The following is a 26,389-nucleotide window of genomic DNA, read 5'->3' as shown; positions in this document are numbered from 1 at the left end:
TCCAGCCCTCAGTGCTGCTCGTTCTGTGCAGCGTCCCGCCCTTCCCCTGCCTGTCAGGGCTGTGGGCGGGAGGAAAGGAAACTAGGCCGCAAAAAGCCGGGGACTCTAGTAATAAACGCGGCCGCCGTAAAAGCTCGGCGGGCGTGAAAGTCCCCGGCGCACTACAAGTCCCAGCCACGCCGCAGTGTTTCCATGGCCGCGGCGGTCAGTGCGGCAGTCCCTATACATAAACACACTCAGCAACGCTGAGTGTGTAATGGCACATATTAACCCGGTCAGCGCCGTGGTCCCCGGTGCACTAGCACACCCAGCAAAGCTGGAGTGTTGCTGTGCGCTGTCCCCACAGGGATACAGAGTACCTCCAAGAAGCAGGGCCATGTCCCTGAACGATACCCGGCTCCTATCCAGCAGGCTCCACAGGAGTTGTGGATGAAGCACGGTCTCAGTGCCTGGAGACCGATAGGATCCCACTTCACCCAGAGCCCTGAGGGGGATGGGGAAGGAAAACAGCATGTGGGCTCCAGCCTCCGTACCCGCAATGGATACCTCAACCTTACAACACCACCGACAAGAGTGGGGTGAGAAGGGAGCATGCTGGGGGCTCTATATGGGCCCACTTTTCTTCCATCCGACATGGTCAGCAGCTGCTGCTGACCAATCTGTGGAGCTGTGCGTGCGTGTCTGACCTCCTTCGCACAAAGCAAAAAACTGGGGAGCCCGTGGGAGCACGGGGGGTGTATAGGCAGAAGGGGAGGGGCTTAACACTTTTAAGTGTAATACTTTGTGCGGCCTCCGGAGGCATAGTCTATACACCCAATTGTCTGGGTCTCCCAATGGAGCGACAAAGAAAGGGGCTTTGCACGACAACGCTGCTAGCTCAGACACTCTCCGAAGTGAAGTGACTGCTACTAGGAAAACCACTTTCTGCGAAAGGCGTGAGAGAAATATCCCTCATAGGCTCGAATGGTGGTTTCTGAAGAACCATCAGCACCCTGTTCAGATCCCAGGGTTCTAACAGCCGTTTGTAAGGAGGAACGATGTGACAAACCCCCTGCAGGAACGTGCGTACCTGTGGAAGTCTGGCTAGGCGCTTCTGGAAAAACACAGAGAGCGCTGAGACTTGTCCCTTAAGGGAGCCGAGCGACAAACCCTTTTCCCGTCCAAATTGAAGGAGGGACAGAAAAGGGGGCAAGGCAAATGGCCAGGGAGAAAAACCCCGAGCAGAGCACCACGACAGGAATATTTTCCACGTCCTGTGGTAGATCTTGGCGGACGTTGGTTTCCTAGCCTGTCTGATAGTGGCAATGACCTCTTGAGATAATCCTGAAGACGCTAGGATCCAGGACTCAATGGCCACACAGTCAGGTTGAGGGCCGCAGAATTCAGATGTTAAAACGGCCCTTGAGACAGCAAGTCTGGTCGGTCTGGTAGTGCCCACGGTTGGCCGACCGTGAGATGCCACAGATCCGGGTACCACGACCTCCTCGGCCAGTCTGGAGCGACGAGGATGACGCGGCGGCAGCCGGCCCTGATCTTGCGTAACACTCTGGGCAACAGTGCCAACGGAGGGAACACGTAAGTGAGCTGAAACTGCGACCAGTCCTGAACTAAGGCGTCTGCCCCATAGCTCTGGGATCTTGAGACCGTGCCATGAACGTCGGTACCTTGTTGTTGTGCCGGGACGCCATTAGGTCGACGTCCGGCATGCCCCAGCGGCAACATATCTCCTGAAACCCGTCCTGGTGAAGGGACCATTCCCCTGCGTCCATGCCCTGGCGACTGAGAAAGTCTGCTCCCCAGTTTTCTACGCCTGGGATGTGAACTGCGGATATGGTGGAGGCTGTGGCTTCCACCCACAGTAGAATCCGCCGGACTTCCTGGAAGGCTTGCCGACTGCGTGTCCCGCCTTGGTGGTTGATGTATGCCACCGCTGTGGAGTTGTCCGACTGAATTCGGATCTGCTTGCCTTCCAACCACTGCTGGAACGCGTTTAGGGCCAGATACACTCCCCTGATCTCCAGAACATTGATCTGAAGCGAGGACTCTTGCTGAGTCCACGTACCCTGAGCCCTGTGGTGGAGAAAAACTGCTCCCCACCCTGACAGACTCGCGTCCGTCGTGACCACCGCCCAGGATGGGAGTAGGAAGGAATTCCCCCTCGATAATGAAGTGGGAAGAAGCCACCACCGAAGGGAAGCTTTGATTGCCTGAGAGAGGGAGACGTTCCTGTCGAGGGACGTCGGTTTCCTGTCCCATTTGCGTAGGATGTCCCATTGAAGAGGACGCAGGTGAAACTGCGCGAAAGGGGCTGCCTCCATTGCTGCCACCATCTTCCCGAGGAAGTGCATGAGGCGCCTCAAGGGGAGTGACTGACCTTGAAGGAGATATTGCACCCCCGTCTGTAGTGAACGCTGCTTGTTCAGCGGAAGCTTCACTATCGCTGAGAGGGTATGAAACTCCATGTCAAGATATGTCAGCGATTGGGCCGGTGTCAGATTTGACTTTGGAAAATTGATGATCCACCCGAAACTCTATAGTCTCTAGAGTAGCGTTGAGGCTGTGCTGGCATGCCTCTTGGAAGCCTTGACTAGCGGAGCGTCTAAGTAAGGGATCACCGAGTGACCTTGGCAGTGGAGGACCGCGACTACTGTAGCCATGACCTTGGTGAAAACCCGGGGGGCTGTCGCCAGGCCGAACGGCAGTGCCACGAACTGGAAAGTGTTCGTCTCCTATGGCGAAGCGCAGGAAGCGCTGATGCTCTGGAGCAATCAGAACGTGAAGATAAGCATCTTTGATATCGCTCGATGCAAGGAAATCTCCTTGGGACATTGAGGCGATGACGGAGCGGAGGGATTCCATCCGGAACCGCCTGGTCTTTACGTGTTTGTTGAGCAGTTGTAGGTCCAGGACAGGACGGAAAGACCCGTCGTTCTTTGGACCCACAAACAGGTTGGAGTAAAAACCGTGACCCTGTTGCTGAAGAGGAACAGGGATCACCACTCCTTGTGCCTTAAGAGTGCCCACCGCCTGCAGAAGAGCATCGGCTCTTTCGGGGGGCGGAGATGTTCTGAAGAATCGAGTCAGAGGACGAGAGCTGAACTCTATCCTGTAACCGTGAGACAGAATGTCTCTCACCCATCGGTCTTTTACCTGTGGCAGCCAGGTGTCACAGAAGAGGGAGAGCCTGCCTCCGACCGAGGATGCGGTGTGAGGCTGTCGTATGTCATGAGGAAGCCGCCTTGGTAGCGGCACCTCCGGCGGTTCCCGTAGCCACAAGGCCCCCACCGAATTGTCGGCTGCAACCGCCGTACGGCTCGCAGAGTCCAGGATAGCATTAATAGCGTAGGACGCAAATGCCAACGTTTGAGAGGTTATGGAAGCCACTAGCGGCGCAGACGTACGTGTGAGTGCGTCAATTTGGGCTTGACCCGCTGAGATAGCTTGGAGTGCCCATACTGCTGCGAATGCTGGAGCGAAAGACGCGCCGATAGCCTCATAGATGGATTTGAACCAGAGCTCCATCTGTCTGGCAGTGGCATCCTTGAGTGAAGCCCCATCTTCAACTGCAACTATAGATCTAGCCGCCAGTCTAGAGATTGGAGGATCCACCTTGGGACATTGAGTCCAGCCCTTGACCACGTCAGGGGGGAAGGGATAACGTGTATCCTTAAGGCGCTTGGAAAAAACGCTTATCTGGACAAACTCGGTGTTTCTGGACTGCCTCTCTGAAGTCGGAGTGATCCAGAAACATACTCGCTGTACGCTTGGGGGACCTGAAACGGAACTTCTCTTGCTGAGAAGGTGACTCCTCTGCTGGAGGAGCTGAGGGAGAAATATCCAGCCTCATATTTATGGACGCAATAAGATCATTCACTATGGCGTCCCCATCAGGGGTATCAAGGTTGAGAGCGGCTACAGGATCAGAATCCTGATCAGCTACCTCCGCTTCATCATACAGAGAGTCATCTCTCTGAGACCCTGAACAATGTGATGAGGTCGAGGGGATTTCCAAGCGAGCTCGCTTAGGCGGTCTGGGACTGCGGTCCGTGTCAGAGACCTCACCCTGGGATCTATGAGACACCCCGGGGGAACATTGTTGTTCCAACTGAGGGGAACTAGGGGGCAGTGATTCCACAGTGCCCATGGTCTGAGATACCGGTCTGGACTGCAAAGCTTCTAGTATTTTAGCCATAGTCTCAGAAAGTCTGTCAGTAAAAACTGCAAACTCCGTCCCTGTCACCTGGACAGTGTTAGCTGGTTGTTCCCCCTGGGCCCCCCTTAGCAGAGGCTCCGGCTGAGTAAGTGCCACAGGGGCCCACAATGAGGGTCAGTGGAACCAGTGTTAGCTGGTTGTGCCGGTAACGTACATGCGGCGCAGGCAGCATAGTAAGCCTGTGTTTTGTTGTCCTTTGAGCAACACAACAGGGTATATAACCAGAAATCAACTGTGCACCATACAGTGTAAAGTATAGCAAACATATAAACTATAAACACACTTCTACACAAGTGGGGTCAGCACCTCAGGTGCTGCTTACCGGCCGCTTAAAGCGGTTGTGTGGCCACCCGAATCCCTGCCTGGGTCCCCCAGAGTTTGTCTCCCCTCTGCAGCGTCCTAGGAGCTGACAGGAATGGCTGCCGGCGTCCTGAGGAGAGGAGGGAGCCGTGGGCGTGACCCAGAAAGTGCGGGAGCTGGTGCCTCACTGTGCACAGTGAGGGGGGTGGAGTATGCAAAGCATGCTCCAGCCCTCAGTGCTGCCGTGCTGTACAGCGTCCCGCCCTTCCCCTGACTGGCAGGGCTGAGGGCGGGAAGAAACGGAGACTAGGCCCAAAAAGCCGGGGACTCGAGTTATAAGCGCGGCCGCCGTATAAGCACGGCCGACGCAGAGTCCCCGGCGCACTAACAGTCCCAGCCGCGCCTCAGTAAAAACAATGGCAGCGGCGGTCAGCGCGGTAGTCCCCATACACACACACACTCAGCGACGCTGCAGTGTATAATGGCACAAAGGCGGTCAGCGCCGCGGTCCCCGGTGCACTAGCACACCCAGCAATGCTGGAGTGTTGCTGTGCGTGGTCCCCACGGGGACACAGAGTACCTTAAAGTAGCAGGGCCATGTCCCTGAACGATACCCGGCTCCTATCCAGCAGGCTCCCAGGAGTTGTGGATGAAGCACGGTCTCAGTGCCTGGAGACCGATGGGATCCCACTTCACCCAGAGCCCTAAGGGGGATGGGGAAGGAAAACAGCATGTGGGCTCCAGCCTCCGTACCCGCAATGGATACCTCAACCTTAACAACACCGCCAAGAGTGGGGTGAGAAGGGAGCATGCTGGGGGCCCTATATGGGCCCACTTTTCTTCCATCCGACATAGTCAGCAGCTGCTGCTGACTAATCTGTGGAGCTATGTGTGCAGGTCTGCCTCCTTCGCACAAAGCATAAAAACTGAGGAGCCCGTGGGAGCACGGGGGGTGTATAGGCAGAAGGGGAGGGGCTTTACACTTTTAGTGTAATACTTTGTGCGGCCTCCGGAGGCATAGCCTATACACCCAATTGTCTGGGTCTCCCAATGGAGCGACAAAGAAAACGGACACATTAGCATAGTCCACAGTCCTTTTTATAGGGTGCATATTTAGTTTGTAACACTTTTACGCTGCAAATAGACCCCATTCTGAAATGCCGTAGGCGAACTTGCATGTTCAAGTGTTTGAAATCCAGGATGGGTGAGACCGAGCCCTCCTTCTTTGGGGCCACAAACAGGTTTGAACAAAAACCTGAAAAACACTCATGGAACCAAATGGGGAAGATAACATATGATTGGCGAAGACAAGAGATAGTCTTGAAATCCCAGGTACCAAGGAGAGTACCCCTTTGGGGATGGGACTCAAAAAAGTGAGACCAACCGATAGAGAAGAAATCTTTTGTAGCCAGAAGAGACCACTCTCCTAAACCAGGTATCCTCGACTACCAAGAGCCATGCAGCATGAAACAGACGGAGACAATCGCCCCGGATACGTTCCCCAGGTGGGAGCCCAGTCATAAGGAGGAAAATCTGTGAGATCTAGATGTTGCCGATCTATTTTGATGCCCACGTGACCTCAAGGAGGGGGCTGCTCTGAAGGAGGGTTTTTTTCTTTTCCTCCTTCATCTGACTTCTTCCCAACAACAGTAAGCCCCAGGAGACGAAAACTGACGAAAGAGAAAATGAACAGTCAGTCTTCTGGGAAGAGGGCGCTTAGGCTTTTGTTCGGGAAGCGAGGAACTCTTCCAACTTTTGCATCCCAAATGATCAAGTCCGCCTGGGTTCCAAAGAGCAGGGAACCCTGGAAATGAAGGCTGATGAGAAACCTCTTGGATGCCGCATCAGCAATCCATGTCTTAAAGCCATAGAGACTGGCAGATGGCTGCGATATTGCTAGACACTAAGGTTGAACACCCTACGTTTTCTAGGGAAGCTGACAGGAGATATTTTCTTGAGTGAGCTATCTGGCTAATCAGGTACAACGGATTAGCTTGGTTCCAGTTGTTGGGTGTAACCTGCTGTGGAAGGGTTACTTTTTTTGCATAGTGTCAGCCTCCTAGTGGTAGCAACATTCTCCCATGGTTTCCTGTGTCCTCCAATGAAGCGATGGAGAGGTCACTCCCAAAATATCTTCTGACCTGTCATCAAAGGGGTGAAGGTGCACGTGATTGCTTCATTCATAGGTCTGTGAGACTGGTGGAAATCGTCCAGCGATGTACTACTGGAGTGAAAGCAGAACATGCGCATCTCTGCTCCACTCAGGACAAGGCTATGAGGAACCCTGCAGAATACTGACAAATCCCCAGCCGTCAACCAGATATGACATATCCATTGGATATGATGTTATTGACATGAGCAAGGTGCACCACTCACAAAGGTGAGAACTTTACGTCAAACTGTGCTTTTACCATTTTGACGTATATTCATTCCAGAAGTGTACTTCTTCCCTCTGCATTTTTAACTTTTTGTCTCAGGCAGGTAGCAGCTGGTGACACACTCACCTCTTGTAGAGTAAGAAGGGTGGAGAGTATGGTGGAGAGGGTCGTCTGCACAACTCCCATTCTGTCTTCTGAGAACGATGCTGATACCAGATTAGACAAAGCTGAAAAAAAAAAATATAATAGAAACCCGGGATTATTGCACAAATGGTGCAATCAAAGTGATTACATAACTAGTTTGTACTTCAGATACATTTATGATAATGTGTAGGAGTGATATAAAAACAGTGCAAATTATTATTAAAAGACTAAACACGTGCAACATCAACAATATGAAAACAGATCATATTAAATCTTAACTATGTCGCCTGTCCTGATTTATATAGTTTAATAAATACTTGCATTCTTCAGGAAATAAGCATAATTTTCATACAACTCTGTATTGTGTTTTGGTTACCGTATTTTCCCGCGTATAAGACAACCCCCAACTTTTCCAGTTAAAATATTTGGGATATACCGTATATAATCTAGTATATTGTTTAGTAATGTCCCCTGCAGTAATGAGCCCATTGTTTAGTAATGTCCCCTGCAGTAATGTGCCCATTGTTTAGTAATGCCATCCTACCAGTCCCCTTTTATGCCGATGTTTACGCACAAACATTATTCTCACCTCTCCTCCGTTCCTGCAGTGACCTCAGCTGTTTCTTGTAGACCGCAAGACACATAGACCCCTCCGTGATAGTGTCCAATGTACGGGGATGCTGTCTGCTGTCATGGCTTTACTGCAGTTGAATGCTTTGCGATGCCGTAAAGCATTCAACTGCAGTAAAGTGCTGACAGCAGCGGACCCGTGTATAGGATGCGATCATGGAGGAGTGCTTCTTGCGGACCACAGGCCCATAGACCCCTCCACGATCGCATTCTGTACACGCGACTGCACTTTACTGCAGTTGAATGCTTTACGGCACCGCAAAGCATTCAACTACAGAAAAGCCAAGACAACAGCGGTGGCGACCCAGTGTTCAGGACGCTATTGCGGAGGGGACTATGGGCCTGTGATCTGCCAGAAGAAGCTGAAGGCACCGTGGGGACAGACGGGCAGGTGAGAATGTTTATTGTGTATAAGAAGGGGACCAGTAGGAGGGCATTACTAAACAATGGGCTCATGCAGCACCGTGGACTGCTGTATAAGACGACACCCGGCGCATAAGACGACACCTGACTTTTGAGAAGATTTTCAGGGGTTAAAAGAAGGGAATTTTGTTTACTTACCGTAAATTCCTTTTCTTCTAGCTCCTATTGGGAGACCCAGACAATTGGGTGTATAGCTTCTGCCTCCGGAGGCCACACAAAGTATTACACTTTAAAAAGTGTAACCCCTCCCCTCTGCTATACACCCTCCCGTGCATCACGGGCTCCTCAGTTTTGGTGCAAAAGCAGGAAGGAGGAAACTTATAAATTGGCCTAAGGTAAATTCAATCCGAAGGATGTTCGGAGAACTGAAACCATGGACCAAAAGAACAATTCAACATGAACAACATGTGTACACAAAAGAACAACAGCCCGAAGGGAACAGGGGCGGGTGCTGGGTCTCCTAATAGGAGCTAGAAGAAAAGGAATTTACGGTAAGTAAACAAAATTCCCTTCTTCTTTGTCGCTTCATTGGGAGACCCAGACAATTGGGATGTCCAAAAGCAATCCCTGGGTGGGTAAAAGAATACCTCGATAAAAGAGCCGAAAAACGGCCCCCCTCTTACAGGTGGGCAACTGCCGCCTGAAGGACTCGCCTACCTAGGCTGGCATCTGCCGAATCATCGGCCTGCACCTGATAGTGTTTCGTGAAAGTGTGCAGACTCGACCAGGTAGCCGCCTGACACACCTGCCGAGCCGTAGTCTGGTGTCGCAATGCTCAGGACACCGACGGCTCTGGTAGAATGGGCCTTCAGTCCTGCAGGAATCGGAAGCCCAAAAGAACGGTATGCTTCAAGAATCGGTTCCTTGATTCACCGAGCCAAGGTTGACTTGAAAACCTGAAATCCCTTACTCTGGTCCGCGATAAGGACAAGAGCGCATCAGACCGGCGCAGGGGCGCCGTGCGAGAAATGTAGAGCCGGGGTGCTCTCACCAGATCTAATAAATGCAAATCCTTTTCACATTGGTGAACTGGATGCGGACCCAAAGAGGGTAAGATGAAACGGGGATACCTTAGGGAGAAAGGCCGGGACCGGACGTAGAACCACCCTATCCTGGTGAAACACCAGGAAGGTGGCTTTGCATGACAGCTCTGCCAGCTGAGATACTCTTCTGAGTGATGTGACTGCCACTAGGAAGGCCACCCTTTGCGAAAGAAAGTGGGCAAGGCAAACGGCCAGGGAGTAAAACCCTGATCAGAGCACCAGGATAAGAAGCTCCTCCAAGTCCTGTGAGAGATCTTGGCGGATGTTGGTTTCCTGGCCTGTCTCATGGTGGCAATGACATCTGGAGATATCCCTGATGACGCTAGGAGCCACCACACAGTGAGGATTAGAGCCGTAGAATTCCGAAGGAAATATGGCCCTTGAGGCAGCAAGTCAGGTCGGTCAGGGAGTGCCCACGGTTGACCCACCGTGAGGTGCCACAGATCCGGGTACCACGATCACCTCGGCCAGTCTGGAGCAACGAGGATGGCGCGGCGACAGTCTGACCTGATCTTGCGTAACCCTCTGGGCAGTAGTGCCAGAGGAGGAAATACATAAGGCAGTCGAAACTGCGACCAGTCGTGAACTAGCGCGTCTGCCGCCAGAGCTCTGTGATCCTTGGACCGAGCCATGAATGCCGGGACTTTGTTGTAGTGCTGAGACGCCATTAGATCGACGTCCGGCGTTCCCCAACGGCAACAGATCTCTAGAAACACGTGCGGGTGAAGACCATTCCCCTGTGTCCATGTCCTGGCGACTGAGAAAAATCTGCTTCCCAGTTTTCTACGCCCGGGATGTGAACTGCGGAGAAGTTGGAGGCTGTGGCTTCCGCCCACAGCCGCATCTGCCGAACTGCTCGGAAGGCTTGACGACTGCGTGTGCCGCCCTGGTGGTTGATGTACGCAACCGCCTTGGCGTTGTCTGACTGAATTCGGATCTGCCTGCCGTCCAGCTACCGCTGGAACACCTTTAGGGCTAAATCCACTGCCCTTATCCCCAGAACATTTAACCGAGGGGAGGACTCTGTCGGAGTCCAGGTTCCCTGCTAGTAACTTCATCCAATTGCTCGCCAAACAAACGGTCGCCATAAAATGGCAAACCGGTTAAGAACTTCTTGGAAGCAGAGCCTGCCTTCCATTCACGTAGCCACATGGCCCTGCAGACTGCCACTGAATTGGTGGATGCTACCGCTGTACGGCTCGCAGAGTCCAGGAACGGCGTTCATGGCGTAGAACGAAAAAACCTACGCCTGAGAAGTGAAGGACACAACCTGCGTGGCAGAGTTATGTGCAACCGCAATAATCTCAGCCGGAGAAGCTGAGATAGCTTGGAGTGCCCTCACGTCTGCGAAGGCTGGAGCAAAAGATGCGACTATGGCTTCATAGATGGATTTCATCATAAGCGTTATTTGCCTGTCAGTGGCATTTGTGAGAGATGGACATCTGCCCCTAATACTACGGATCTAGCCGCCAGCCTAGAGACTGGAGGATCCACCCTGTGACACTGAGCCCAACCGTTAAGCACGTCAGGGGGGAAAAGAGTAACGCGTGTCAATAAGGCGCTTAGTAAGCGCTTGTCCGTCAAGTTCTGTGCTACTGGACGGCCCCTCTGGAGTTAGAGTGATCGAAACACGCACTCCTGATGAAGTCGGGGAAGGTTCCCAGCGGGCCCGCTTAGCCCATCATAGGCCGCGGTCCGTGACTGAGTTCTCACCGTGGGAACTGGGTGTTACCCCAGGATGTTGTACCGACTCAGAGGGACCCGGGAGCGATGAACTCACAGCTCCCTGGCCCTGTGGTATCGGTCTGGACTGCAAGGCTTCCAGTATCTTAGCAGACCCCCTGTCCATAGACAGAGTCCTGTGATGTGAAAGCTATTCAGAGATTTGCTGATTTCATCATGCAAACTCTGTCGCTGTCATCTGTGCAGTGCCCGTAATATAGCCGCACAAGAGGTACTGGTTGTAAAATAAGCCAGTGCCTTGGCACCCTTACTCTTTAAGAGCAGACAACAGCATGTCGTCCGCAGAGTAATCAGTGAGGGTATACAGCCAAAAACAAATAATGCTGCCGAACAGTGAGATCATATACCATATAAATAAACATATATATATATATATATATATATATATATATATATATATATATATATATATATATATATATATATATATATATATATATATATATATATATATATATATATATATATATATATATATATATATATATACACTGCGGCACCAAGGGGGGGACAGCACCTGAAAAACTGGTGCCCCCCAGTGCTCAGTGAGGGGGAAGGAGGATACCAACGTATGCTCCAGCCCTCCCTGCCGACGTCCAGTCGGCCGTCCCGTCGTTACCCCTGACTGGCAGGCCCGAGAACGGGAGTATATGGCACTAGGCCGTAAGAGCCAGGGACTAAATTTAAAAACGCGGCCGGCAGACATGGCGCGGTTGGCGCGGTAGTCCCAGTCTCACAAACCACTCAGCAACCGCTGCGGCGTTTGTAACACAGATGCTGCATGCACTGTCCCTCAGGGGACACAGAGTATGTTATGATGCAGGGCTCTGTCTGCAGGAATCTGGTGGCCTATAGTGATCAGTGAGGGGGGCAGAGGACAGCGAGGTGTGCTCCAGCCCTCACTGTCGGCAACATACCGACCATCCCGCCCTTCTCCCTGACTGGCAGGCTCAGGGGCGGGAGTTTAACACACTAGGCCGCAAAAGCCGGGAACTAAAGTAAAAACCGCGGCCGGCCGGCAGTGCACGGTCGGCGCGGTAGTCCCGGACCCATACGCACGCCGCAGTCGCTGCAGCGTCTGGGCCCAAGGTGCTTTATGCGCCGTCCCAACGGGGACGCAGAGCACCTTGTCCTAGAAAGTGCGGGAATCTTCCAGTGCAGCATCCCTCCCTTCCCCTGACTGGCAGGCCCGGGGGTGGGAATATGCGGTACTAGGCCGCAGAAGCCGGGGACTAGAGTTATAAGCGCGGCCGGCAAACAAGCGCGGTCAGCGCGGTAGTCCCGGCGCACTAACACGCCCAGCAGTGCTGCAGCGTGTATGACACAAGCGCTCCATGCGCCGTCCCCAAGGGGACACAGAGTACCTCACAGTAGCAGGGCCATGTCCCTGACGATACCCAGCTCCTGTCCAGCAGATTCCCCAGGGGCTGCGGAGGGAGCACGGTCCCAGTGTCTGGAGACCGATTATGGATCCCACTTCACCCAGAGCCCTGCAGGGATGGGGAAGGAAAACAGCATGTTGGCTCCTGCCTATGTACCCGCAATGGGTACCTCAACCTTAACAGCACCGCCGACCAGAGTGGGGTGAGAAGGGAGCATGCCGGGGGCCCTATATGGGCCCACTTTTCTTCCATCCGATATAGTCAGCAGCTGCTGCTGACTAAATTGTGGAGCTATGCGTGCATGTGTGCCTCCTTCGCACAAAGCATAAAAACTGAGGAGCCCGTGATGCACGGGAGGGTGTATAGCAGAGGGGAGGGGTTACACTTTTTAAAGTGTAATACTTTGTGTGGCCTCCGGAGGCAGAAGCTATACACCCAATTGTCTGGGTCTCCCAATGGAGCGACAAAGAAAAGTAGTCTTATACTCTGGAAAATACGGTATTCCTCCTAGAAATTTATATATAAACTGAGAACTGCGGGTTTCCATTCCCTTTGTCAAAGGAGATGTCTCTACACAGTCAGCACTGATTGGACAGCATGAAAATATATAGGAACACGCCCCTTACTGGAAACACCCAGAAGTCAATTTATTCATAACAATAAGAAAGGAAAGAATCGGCAGGAAAATATGCCGCATAATTAGGAAACACTGTATGCGATACAGCCGCGCTATTAAAACCATGTACTGGGTTTTAGCGTTTAGGCCAGTACATTGTTGTAATAGCGTGACCGTACCGCATACAGCATTACTGCATAATTACCTACTAAAACAGACATAAGAGCTGACAGAGAAGGGAATTTTGTTTACTTACCGTAAATTCCTTTTCTTCTAGCTCCTATTGGGAGACCCAGACAATTGGGTGTATAGCTTCTGCCTCCGGAGGCCACACAAAGTATTACACTTTAAAAAGTGTAACCCCTCCCCTCTGCTATACACCCCCCGTGCCTCACGGGCTCATCAGTTTTGGTGCAAAAGCCCGAAGGAGGAAAAAATTATAAACTGGTTTAAAGTAAATTCAATCCGAAGGAATATCGGAGAACTGAAACCATTTAACATGAACAACATGTGTATACAAAAACAGGGGCGGGTGCTGGGTCTCCCAATTGGAGCTAGAAGAAAAGGAATTTACGGTAAGTAAACAAAATTCCCTTCTTTGTCGCTCCTTATTGGGAGACCCAGACAATTGGGACGTCCAAAAGCAGTCCCTGGGTGGGTAAATAATACCTCATAATAGAGCCGTAACGGCTCCGTCCTACAGGTGGGCAACTGCCGCCTGAAGGACTCGCCTACCTAGGCTGGCATCTGCCGAAGCATAGGTATGCACCTGATAGTGTTTCGTGAAAGTGTGCAGGCTCGACCAGGTAGCTGCCTGACACACCTGCTGAGCCGTAGCCTGGTGTCGCAAGGCCCAGGACGCTCCCACGGCCCTGGTAGAATGGGCCTTCAGTCCTGAGGGAACCGGAAGCCCCGAGGAACGGTAAGCTTCGAGCATTGGTTCCTTGATCCACCGAGCCAGGGTTGATTCCACGTCCTGTGGTAGATCTTGGCGGACGTTGGTTTCCTAGCCTGTCTCATAGTGGCAATGACCTCTTGAGATAATCCTGAAGACGGTAGGATCCAGGACTCAATGGCCACACAGTCAGGTTGAGGGCCGCAGAATTCAGATGGAAAAAACGGCCCTTGAGACAGCAAATCTGGTCGGTCTGGCAGTGCCCACGGTTCGCCGACCGTGAGATGCCACAGATCCGGGTACCACGACCTCCTCGGCCAGTCTGGAGCGACGAGGATGACGCGGCGGCAGTCGGCCCTGATCTTGCGTAACACTCTGGGCAACAGTGCCAGAGGAGGAAACACATAAGGAAGCCGAAACTGCGACCAATCCTGAACTAAGGCGTCTGCCGCCAGAGCTCTGTGATCTTGAGATCGAGCCATGAATGTTGGGACCTTGTTGTTGTGCCGTGACGCCATTAGGTCGACGTCCGGCATCCCCCAGCGGCAACAGATCTCCTGAAACACGTCCGGGTGAAGGGACCATTCCCCTGCGTCCATGCCCTGGCGACTGAGAAAGTCTGCTTCCCAGTTTTCTACGCCCGGGATGTGAAATGCGGATATGGTGGATGCTGTGGCTTCCACCCACAGCAGAATCCGCCGGACTTCCTGAAAGGCTTGCCGACTGCGTGTCCCACCTTGGTGGTTGATGTAAGCCACCGCTGTGGAGTTGTCCGACTGAATTCGGATCTGCTTGCCTTCCAGCCACTGCTGGAACGCTTTTAGGGCAAGATACACTGCCCTGATCTCCAGAACATTGATCTGAAGTGAGGATTCTTGCTGAGTCCATGTACCCTGAGCCCTGTGGTGGAGAAAAACTGCTCCCCACCCTGACAGACTCGCGTCCGTCGTGACCACCGCCCAGGATGGGGGTAGGAAGGATTTCCCCTTCGATAATGAGGTGGGAAGAAGCCACCACCGAAGGGAAGCTTTGGTTGCCTGAGAGAGGGAGACGTTCCTGTCTAGGGACGTCGGCATCCTGTCCCACTTGCGTAGGATGTCCCATTGAAGTGGACGCAGGTGAAACTGCGCGAAAGGGACTGCTTCCATTGCTGCCACCATCTTCCCCAGGAAGTGCATGAGGCGCCTCAAGGGGTGTGACCGACCTTGAAGGAGAGATTGCACCCCTGTCTGTAGTGAACGCTGTTTGTCCAGCGGAAGCTTCACTATCGCTGGAAGAGTATGAAACTCCATGCCAAGATATGTCAGCGATTGGACCGGTGTCAGATTTGACTTTGGAAAATTGATGATCCACCCGAAACTCTGGAGAATCTCCAGAGTAACGTTGATGCTGTGTTGGCATGCCTCTTGAGAGGGTGCCTTGACCAGCAGATCGTCTAAGTAAGGTATCACTGAGTGATCCTGAGAGTGGAGGACCGCAACTACTGTAGCCATGACCTTGGTGAAAACCCTTGGGGCTGTCGCCAGGCCGAACGGCAGTGCCGCGAACTGAAGGTGTTCGTCTCCTATGGCGAAGCGCAAGAAGCGCTGATGCTCTGGAGCAATTGGTACGTGGAGATAAGCATCCTTGATATCGATCGATGCTAGGAAATCTCCTTGGGACATTGAAGCGATGACGGAGCGGAGGGATTCCATCCGGAACCGCCTGGTCCTTACGTGTTTGTTGAGCAGTTTTAGGTCCAAAACAGGACGGAAGGACCCGTCCTTCTTTGGAACCACAAACAGGTTGGAGTAGAAACCGTGACCCTGTTGCTGAAGAGGAACCGGGACCACCACTCCTTCTGCCTTCAGAATGCCCACCGCCTGCAGAAGAGCCTCGGCTCGCTCGGGAGGCGGAGATGTTCTGAAGAATCGAGTCGGAGGACGAGAGCTGAACTCTATCCTTTAACTGTATCCATAATCTGTCTCCTCCATATATCTCTGAACTAATCTCTCGCTACACTCCAAAACGTAACCTCCGGTCCTCCCAAGATCTCCTTCTATCCTCCTCTCTCATTCGCTCCTCATGCAACCGACTCCAAGACTTCTCCCGAGCATCCCCAGTCTCCTGGAACTCACTGCCTCAACACGTCAGACTATCTACTACACTCGCAAGCTTCAAACGGAACCTAAAGACTCATCTGTTCAGAAATGCCTATAACCTTCAATGACCTCACTGCTTCACCACCGTGCGGAGCTGCCGCCCCACCACCGTGCGGAGCTGCCGCCCCACCACCGTGCGGAGCTGCCGCCCCACCACCGTGCGGAGCTGCCGCCCCACCACCGTGCGGAGCTGCCGCCCCACCACCGTGCGGAGCTGCCGCCCCACCACCGTGCGGAGCTGCCGCCCCACCACCGTGCGGAGCTGCCGCCCCACCACCGTGCGGAGCTGCCGCCCCACCACCGTGCGGAGCTGCCGCCCCACCACCGTGCGGAGCTGCCGCCCCACCTACACCCCACCTACTGTCTCCTCCCCAAAATCCTTTAGGATGTAAGCCCGCAAGGGCAGGGCCCTCTTCCCCCTGTGCTAGTCTGTCTATTGTAACGTGTACATGTATTCTGTATGTAACCCCCTCATGTACAGCACCATGGAATCAATGGTGCTCTATAAATAAACAATAATAATAATAATAATAATAACCGTGAGACAAAATGTCTCTCACCCAACGGTCTTTTACTTGTGGCAGCCAGGTGTCGCAAAAGCGGGAGAGCCTGCCACCGACCGAGGATGCGGTGTGAGGAGGCCGTAAGTCATGAGGAAGCCGCCTTAGTAGCGGCACCTCCGGCGGTCTTTTTAGGGCGTGATTTAGACCGCCATGCGTCGGAGTTCCTCTGATCCTTCTGCGGCCTTTTGGACGAGGAGAATTGGGACCTGCCCGCACCCCGAAAGGACCGAAACCTCGACTGTCCCCTCCTCTGATGGGGTGTTTTTGGTTTGGCCTGGGGTAAGGATGTTTCCTTTCCCTTGGATTGTTTGATGATTTCATCCAATCTCTCACCAAACAAACGGTCGCCAGAAAATGGCAATCCAGTTAAGCACTTTTTGGAAGCCGAATCTGCCTTCCATTCCCGCAGCCACAAGGCCCTGCGTATTGCCACCGAATTGTCGGCTGCAACCGCCGTACGGCTCGCAGAGTCCAGGACAGCATTAATAGCGTAGGACGCAAATGCCGACGTTTGAGAGGTTATGGACGCCACCTGCGGCGCAGACGTACGTGAGTGCGTCAATTTGCGCCTGACCAGCTGAGATAGCTTGGAGTGCCCATACGGCTGCGAATGCTGGAGCAAAAGACGCGCCGATAGCTTCATAGATGGATTTCAACCAGAGCTCCATCTGTCTGTCAGTGGCATCCTTGAGTGAAGCTCCATCTTCCACTGCAACTATGGATCTAGCCGCCAGTCTGGAGATTGGAGGATCCACCTTGGGACACTGAGTCCAGCCCTTGACCACGTCGGGGGGAAAGGGTAACGTGTATCCTTAAGGCGCTTGGAAAAAAGCTTATCTGGACAAGCTCGGCGTTTCTGGACTGCCTCTCTGAAGTCAGAGTGGTCCAGAAACATACTCTTTGTACGCTTGGTAAACCTGAAACGGAATTTCTCCTGCTGAGAGGCTGACTCCTCCACTGGAGGAGCTGAGGGAGAAATATCCAACATTTCATTGATGGACGCAATAAGATCATTCACTATGGCGTCCCCATCAGGAGTATCAAGGTTGAGAGCGGCTTCAGGATCAGAATCCTGATCAGCTACCTCCGCTTCATCATACAGAGAGTCCTCTCGCTGAGACCCTGAACATTGTGATGATGTCGAGGGGATATCATAGCGAGCTCGCTTAATCGGTCTGGGGCTGCGGTCCGTGTCAGAGACCTCACCCTGGGATCCATGAGACACCCCGGGAGGACATTGCTGTTCCAACTGAGGGGGACCAGGGGGCAATGATTCCACAGTGCCCCTGGCTTGAGATGCCGGCCTGGACTGCAAGGCTTCTAATATCTTAGCCATAGTCTCAGAAAGTCTTTCAGTAAAAACTGCAAACTCCGTCCCTGTCACCTGGACAGTGTTAACAGGTGGTTCTCCCTGGGCCACCCCTAGCAGAGGCTCCGGCTGAGAAAGTGCCACAGGGGCCGAGCATTGCACACAATGAGGGTCAGTGGAACCTGCCGGCAGTATAGCCGTACATGCTGCACAGGCAGCATAGTAAGTCTGTGCTTTGGCACCCTTGCTATTTGTGGACGACATGCTGTTGTCTCCTCTGAGCAATACAGGAGGGTATATAGACAAAAATCAACAGTGCACCATACAGTGTAAAGTATAGTCTATAATCATATAATCTATAAGTACACTTCTGCACTAGTGGGGCCAGCACCACAGGTGCTGCTTACCGCCTGCGCAAAGCGGTTGTGCTGGCACCAGAAATCCTGCCTGGGTCTCCCTGAGCTTGTCTCTCCTGTCCAGCGTTAGCAGAGCTGAGAGGAATGGCTGCCGGTGTTCTGAGGAGAGGAGGGAGCCGTGGGCGTGACCCAGAAAAGTGCGGGAACTGGTGCCCCACTGTGCACAGTGAGGGGGGTGGAGTATGCAAAGCATGCTCCAGCCCTCAGTGCTGCCGTCCTGTACAGCGTCCCGCCCTTCCCCTGATTGGCAGGGCTGGGGGCGGGAAGAAAAACGAGACTAGGCCGCAAAAGCCGGGGACTCGAGTTATAAGCGCGGCCGCCGTATAAGCGCGGTCGGCGCGGAAGTCCCCGGCGCACTAACAGTCCCAGCCGCGCCGCAGTGATAACCATGGCAGCGGCGGTCAGCGCGGCAGTCCCCCTACACGAACACACTCAGCGATGCTGAAGTGTGTAATGGCACAAACGCAGTCAGCGCTGCTGTCCCCGGTGCACTAGCACACCCAGCAATGCTGGAGTGTTGCTGTGCGCGGTCCCCACGGGGACACAGAGTACCTCAAGGTAGCAGGGCCATGTCCCTGAACGATACTCGGCTCCTATCCAGCATGGTCCTCAGGAGCTGTGGATGGAGCACGGTCTCCTGTGCCTGGAGACCGAAAGGATCCCACTTCACCCAGAGCCCTAATTGAGGGATGGGGAAGGAAAGCAGCATGTGGGCTCCAGCCTCCGTACCCGCAATGGATACCTCAACCTTAACAACACCGCCGACAAGAGTGGGGTGAGAAGGGAGCATGCTGGGGGCCCTGTTATGGGCCCTCTTTTCTTCCATCCGACATAGTCAGCAGCTGCTGCTGACTAAGCTGTGGAGCTATGCGTGCATGTCTGACCTCCTTCGCACAAAGCATAAAAACTGATGAGCCCGTGGCAGCACGGGGGGTGTATAGGCTGAAGGGGAGGGGCGTTACACTTTTAGTGTAATACTTTGTGTGGCCTCCGGAGGCATAGCTATACACCCAATTGTCTGGGTCTCCCAATAAGGAGCGACAAAGAAAGTCTGCTTCCCAGTTTTCTACGCCCGGGATGTGAACTGCGGATATGGTGGAGGCTGTGGCTTCCACCCATAGCAGAATCCGCCGGACTTCCTGGAAGGCTTGCCGACTGCGTGTTCCGCCTTGGTGGTTGATGTAAGCCACCGCTGTGGAGTTGTCCGACTGAATTCGGATCTGCTTGCCTTCCAGCCACGGCTGGAACGCCTTTAGGGCAAGATACACTGCCCTTATCTCCAGAACATTGATCTGAAGGGAGGACTCTGGCTGAGTCCAAGTACCCTGAGCTCTGTGGTGGAGAAAGACCGCTCCCCACCCTGACAGGCTCGCGTCCGTCGTGACCACAGCCCAGGATGGGGGCAGGAAGGATTTCCCCTTCGACAGAGAAGTGGGAAGAAGCCACCACTGAAGGGAAGCCTTGGCTGCCCGAGACAGGGAGACGTTCCTGTCGAGGGACGTCGACTTCCTGTCCCATTTGCGGAGAATGTCCCATTGAAGTGGGCGCAGATGAAACTGCGCAAAAGGAACTGCCTCCATTGCTGCTACCATCTTCCATAGGAAGTGCATGAGGCGCCGCAAGGGGTGTGACTGGCCTTGAAGGAGAGATTGCACCCCTGTCTGCAGTGAACGCTGTTTGTCCAGCGGAAGTTTCACTATCGCTGGGAGAGTATGAAACTCCATGCCAAGATATGTCAGTGATTGGGCCGGTGTCAGATTTGACTTTGGAAAATTGATGATCCATCCGAAACTCTGGAGAGTCTCTAGAGCAATGCTCAGGCTGTGTTGGCATGCCACTTGAGAGGGTGCCTTGACAAGCAGATCGTCTAAGTAAGGGATCACCGAGTGTCCCTGAGAGTGCAGAACTGCTACTACTGTTGCCATGACCTTGGTGAAGACCCGTGGGGCTGTCGCCATGCCAAAAGGCAGTGCCACGAACTGAAGGTGTTCGTCCCCTATGGCGAAACGCAGGAAGCGCTGATGCTCTGGAGCAATCGGTACGTGGAGATAAGCATCTTTGATGTCGATTGATGCTAGAAAATCTCCTTGGGACATTGAGGCGATGACGGAGCGGAGCGATTCCATCCGGAACCGCCTGGTTTTTACATGTTTGTTGAGCAGTTTTAGGTCCAGAACAGGACGGAAGGATCCGTCCTTTTTCGGCACCACGAACAAGTTGGAGTAAAAACCGTGACCCTGTTGCTGAAAAGGAACAGGGATCACCACTCCTTCTGCCTTCAGAGTGCACACCGCCTGAAGAAGAGCATCGGCTCGCTCGGGGGGCGGCGATGTTCTGAAGAACCGAGTCGGAGGACGAGAGTTGAACTCTATCCTGTAACCGTGAGACAGAATGTCTCTCACCCAACGGTCTTTTACCTGTGGCAGCCAGGCGTCGCAAAAGCGGGAAAGCCTGCCACCGACCGAGGATGCGGTTTGGGGAGGCCGAAAGTCATGAGGAGGCCGCTTTGGGAGCGGTTCCCCCGGCGGTCTTTTTAGGACGTGACTTAGACCGCCATGAATCGGAGTTCCTCTGATCCTTCTGAGGCCTTTTGGACGAGGAGAATTGAGACCTGCCCGCGGACCGAAAGGACCGAAACCTTGATTGTACCTTCCGTGGTTGAGGTCTGTTTGGTTTGGACTGGGGTAAGGATGAGTCCTTTCCCTTGGATTGTTTAATGATTTCATCCAATCGCTCACCAAACAGACGGTCGCCAGAAAATGGCAAACCGGTTAAGAACTTTTTGGAAGCAGAGTCTGCCTTCCATTCACATAGCCACATGGCCCTGCGGACTGCCACCGAATTGGCGGATGCTACCGCCGTACGGCTCGCAGAGTCCAGGACAGCATTAATGGCGTAGGACGCAAACGCCGACGCCTGAGAGGTTAAGGACACCACTTGCGGAGCAGACGTACGTGTGACTGCATTAATCTGCGCATGACAAGCTGAGATAGCTTGGAGGGCCCATACGGCTGCGAATGCTGGAGCAAAAGACGCGCCGATAGCTTCATAGATGGATTTCAACCAGAGCTCCATCTGTCTGTCAGTGGCATCCTTGAGTGAAGCCCCATCTTCCACTGCAACTATGGATCTAGCCGCCAGTCTGGAGACTGGAGGATCCACCTTGGGACACTGAGCCCAGCCCTTGACAACGTCAGGGGGGAAGGGATAACGTGTATCCTTAAGGCGCTTGGAAAAACGCTTATCTGGACAAGCTCGGTGTTTCTGGACTGCCTCTCTGAAGTCAGAGTGATCCAGAAACGTACTCAATTTACGCTTGGGAAACCTGAAACGGAATTTCTGCTGCTGAGAAGCTGACTCCTCAATTGGAGGAGCTGGGGGAGAAATATCCAACACCTGATTGATGGTCGCTATAAGGTCATTCACTATGGCGTCACCTTCAGGTGTATCTAGGTTGAGAGCGGCATCAGGATCAGAATCCTGATCTGCTACCTCCGCTTCATCATCCAGAGAGTCCTCCTGCTGAGACTCCGAACAGTGTGAGGAGGTCGAGGGAATTTCCCAGCGAGCCCGTTTAGGCGGCCTGGGACTGCGGTCCGTGTCAGAGACCTCACCCTGGGACCTACGGGTCACCCCAGGAGCACTTTGCTGCTCCAACTGAGGGGGGCCTGGGGTCAATGATTGAACAGTGCCCGTGGCCTGAGTCACCGGTCTGGACTGTAAGGCTTCTAGAATCTTAGCAGACCATTTATCCATACTCTCAGACAGTTTGTCAGCAAATACTGCAAACTCCGTCCCTGTCACCTGGACAGTGGTAGCAGGTGGTTCCACCTGGGCCACCAGTAGCAGAGGCTCCGGCTGAGTAAGTGCCACAGGGGCCGAGCATTGCACACAATGAGGATCGGTGGAACCTGCCGGTAGTATAGCCGCACATGAGGTACAGGTTGCAAAGTAAGCCTGTGCTTTGGCACCCTTGCTTTTTGCGGACGACATGCTGTTGTCTCCTCTGAGTACAATCCAGGAGGGTATATAGCCAAAAATCAACAGTGCGACCGTACAGTGTAAATGTATAGCATATAAGCATATATATATATATGTACACTTCGGCACTCAGTGGGGCCAGCACCCAGGTGCTGCTTACCGACCGCTAAAAGCGGTTGGGTGATCACCAGATTCCCTTGCCTGGGCCTCCCAGAGCCGTGTTGTCTCTCCTCTCCAGCGTCAGAAGTGCTGACAGGAATGGCTGCCGGCGTTCTGTGGGGAGGAGGGGGCCGTGGGCGTGCCCTAGAAAGTGCGGGAATCTGATGCCCCACTGAGCTGAGTGAGGGGGGAGGAGGATACAGAGTATGCTCCAGCCCTCAGCGCTGACGTCCTGTGCAGCGTCCCGCCCTTCCCCTGACTGGCAGGCCTGGGGGCGGGAATATGCGATACTAGGCCGCAAAAGCCGGGGACTAAAGTTATAAGCGCGGCCGGCAAATAAGCGCGGCCGGCGCGGTAGTCCCCGGCGCACTAACACACCCAGCAGTGCTGCAGTGTGTATGGCACAAGTGCTCCATGCGCGGTCCCCCAGGGGGACACAGAGTACCTCACAGTAGCAGGGCCTTGTCCCTGACGATACCCGGCTCCTGTCCAGCAGATTCCCCAGGGGCTGTGGAGGGAGCACGGTCTCAGTGCCTGGAGACCGATTAGGATCCCACTTCACCCAGAGCCCATTAAGGGATGGGGAAGGAAAACAGCATGTGGCTCCTGCCTGTGTACCCGCAATGGGTACCTCAACCTTAACAGCACCGCCGACCAGAGTGGGGTGAGAAGGGAGCATGCTGGGGGCCCTGTTATGGGCCCTCTTTTCTTCCATCCGACCTAGTCAGCAGCTGCTGCTGACCAAGATGTGGAGCTATGCGTGGATGTCAGCCTCCTTCGCACAAAGCATGAAAACTGAGGAGCCCGTGAGGCACGGGGGGTGTATAGGCAGAAGGGGAGGGGCTTTACACTTTTAAGTGTAATACTTTGTGTGGCCTCCGGGGGCAGAAGCTATACACCCAATTGTCTGGGTCTCCCAATGGAGCGACAAAAAGTATTACACTTTAAAAAGTGTAACCCCTCCCCTCTGCCTATACACCCTCCCGTGCATCACGGGCTCCTCAGTTTTGGTGCAAAAGCAGGAAGGAGGAAACTTATAAATTGGTCTAAGGTAAATTCAATCCGAAGGATGTTCGGAGAACTGAAACCATGAACCAAACGAACAATTCAACATGAACAACATGTGTACACAAAAGAACAACAGCCCGAAGGGAACAGGGGCGGGTGCTGGGTCTCCCAATAGGAGCTAGAAGAAAAGGAATTTACGGTAAGTAAACAAAATTCCCTTCTTCTTTGTCGCTCCATTGGGAGACCCAGACAATTGGGACGTCCAAAAGCAGTCCCTGGGTGGGTAAAAGAATACCTCGATAAAAAGAGCCGAAAAACGGCCCCCTCTTACAGGTGGGCGACCGCCGCCTGAAGGACTTGCCTACCTAGGCTGGCATCTGCCGAAGCATAGGTATGCACTTGATAGTGTTTCGTGAAAGTGTGCAGACTAGACCAGGTAGCCGCCTGACACACCTGCTGAGCCGTAGCCTGGTGCCGCAATGCCCAGGACGCACCCACGGCTCTGGTAGAATGGGCCTTCAGCCCTGAAGGAATCGGAAGCCCAGAAGAACGGTAGGCTTCAAGAATCGGTTCCTTGATCCACCGAGCCAAGGTTGACTTGGAAGCCTGCGACCCCTTTCGCTGGCCAGCGACAAGGACAAAGAGCGCATCCGAACGGCGCAGGGGCGCCGTGCGAGAAATGTAGAGCCGGAGTGCTCTCACGAGATCTAACAAGTGCAAATCCTTTTCACATTGGTGAACTGGATGAGGGCAAAAGGTAAGGAGATATCCTGATTGAGATGAAAAGGGGATACCACCTTAGGGAGAAATTCCGGGACCGGACGCAGAACCACCTTATCCTGGTGAAACACCAGGAAGGGGGCTTTGCATGACAGCGCTGCTAGCTCAGACACTCTCCGAAGTGATGTGACTGCCACTAGGAAGGCCACCTTCTGCGAAAGGCGTGATAGAGAGACATCCCGCATCGGCTCGAAAGGTGGTTTCTGAAGAGCCGTTAGCACCCTGTTACGATCCCAGGGTTCCAGCGGACGCTTGTAAGGTGGGACTATGTGGCAAACTCCCTGCAGGAACGTGCGGACCTGCGGAAGCCTGGCTAGACGCTTTTGAAAAAAACACGGAAAGCGCCGATACTTGTCCCTTGAGAGAGCCGAGAGACAAACCCTTATCCATTCCGGATTGAAGGAAAGAAAGAAAAGTGGGTAAGGCAAACGGCCAGGGGGTAAAACCCCGATCAGAGCACCAGGATAAGAAGATCCTCCAAGCCCTGTGATAGATCTTGGCGGACGTTGGTTTCCTGGCTTGTCTCATAGTGGCAATTGTCAAATATATAGAAATAGGAAAACGGGTTTTAGCCGCGCTGAAAAACCACTGGTGCAGGATTAATGAAGAGGTTTCTTTTTTATTACAGCATTTCCAACGCGTTTCAGAGACAAGGACCGTCTCCTTCCTCAGGGAAAAAAGAAATCATGCAGCTGTCTAACAGTCAAGTGTTATAAAGGAGGATGAAGACTGCCACGTTGACAGCCATGACGTCATCCACCCACTCTGTTGCAGGGCTATGACTCATAGACACGTGGAGAATATACAGGAAAAAATCACAATCAAATACATCAAATTATTGTAAAACACAAATGACTGCATGAGATAAAAGAAGGGAATTTTGTTTACTTACCGTAAATTCCTTTTCTTCTAGCTCTAATTGGGAGACCCAGACAATTGGGTGTATAGCTACTGCCTCCGGAGGCCACACAAAGTACTACACTCAAAAGTGTAAGGCCCCTCCCCTACTGCCTATACACCCCCCGTGGGATCACGGGCTCCTCAGTTTTAGTGCAAAAGCAAGAAGGAGGAAAGCCAATAAACTGGTTTAAGCAAATTCAATCCGAAGGAATATCGGAGAACTGAAACCATTCAACATGAACAACATGTGTATACAAAAAAACAGGGGCGGGTGCTGGGTCTCCCAATTAGAGCTAGAAGAAAAGGAATTTACGGTAAGTAAACAAAATTCCCTTCTTCTTTGTCGCTCTATTGGGAGACCCAGACAATTGGGATGTCCAAAAGCAATCCCTGGGTGGGTAAAATAATACCTCGTGATAGGGCCATAAAAACGGCCCTTTTCTACAGGTGAGCAATCGCCGCCTGAAGGACTTGTCTACCTAGGCTGGCGTCCGCCGAAGCATAGGTATGCACCTGATAATGCTTGGTAAAAGTGTGCAGACTCGACCAGGTAGCCGCCTGGCACACTTGCTGAGCCGTAGCCTGGTGTCGTAATGCCCAGGACGCACCCACGGCTCTGGTAGAATGGGCCTTCAGCCCTGAGGGAACCGGAAGCCCCGCAGAACGGTAGCCTTCAAGAATTGGTTCCTTGATCCACCGAGCCAGGGTGGATTTGGAAGCCTGCAACCCTTTACGCTGGCCGGCGACAAGGACAAAGAGTGCATCCGAGCGGCGCAGAGGTGCCGTGCGGGAAATGTAGATTCTGAGTGCTCTCACCAGATCCAACAAATGCAAATCCTTTTCACATTGATGAACTGGACGAGGACACAAAGAAGGTAAGGAGATATCCTGATTGAGATGAAAGGGGGATACCACCTTAGGGAGAAACTCCGGAATCGGGCGCAGAACCACCTTGTCCTGGTGAAACACCAGGAAGAGAGATTTGCATGACAGCGCTGCTAGCTCGGACACTCTCCGAAGAGACGTGACCGCTACTAGAAAGGCCACTTTCTGTGAAAGGCGAGACAGGGAAACATCCCTCAAAGGCTCGAAAGGCGGCTTCTGGAGAGCAATTAGAACCCTGTTCAGATCCCAGGGCTCTAACGGCCGCTTGTAAGGAGGGACGATATGACAAACCCCTTGCAGGAACGTGCGTACCTGAGGAAGTCGTGCTAGGCGCTTCTGAAAAAATACAGATAGCGCAGAGACTTGTCCCTTAAGGGAGCCGAGCGACAGACCTTTTTCCAACCCGGATTGCAGGAAGGAAAGAAAGGTAGGCAAAGCAAATGGCCAGGGAGAAACTTCCTGAGCAGAGCACCAAGTTAA

General features: G+C 53.2%; 1 protein-coding gene across 1 annotated transcript in view; it reads right to left on the bottom strand.

Annotated features, from left to right (window-relative positions):
• NDC1 (NDC1 transmembrane nucleoporin) overlaps positions 1-26,389 on the bottom strand; it is a 130,457-nt gene that overhangs the window by 6,659 nt on the left and 97,409 nt on the right. The window contains 1 exon segment of the mRNA XM_075321079.1: positions 7,018-7,118. Within this exon segment, the coding sequence (XP_075177194.1) occupies positions 7,018-7,118 (101 nt within the window).

This window comes from Anomaloglossus baeobatrachus, chromosome 8, assembly GCF_048569485.1.
Source record: "Anomaloglossus baeobatrachus isolate aAnoBae1 chromosome 8, aAnoBae1.hap1, whole genome shotgun sequence".
NCBI lineage: Eukaryota > Metazoa > Chordata > Amphibia > Anura > Aromobatidae > Anomaloglossus > Anomaloglossus baeobatrachus.
Note: the sequence above shows the minus strand (reverse complement) of the source record. Positions and strands in the feature narration are given on the sequence as shown.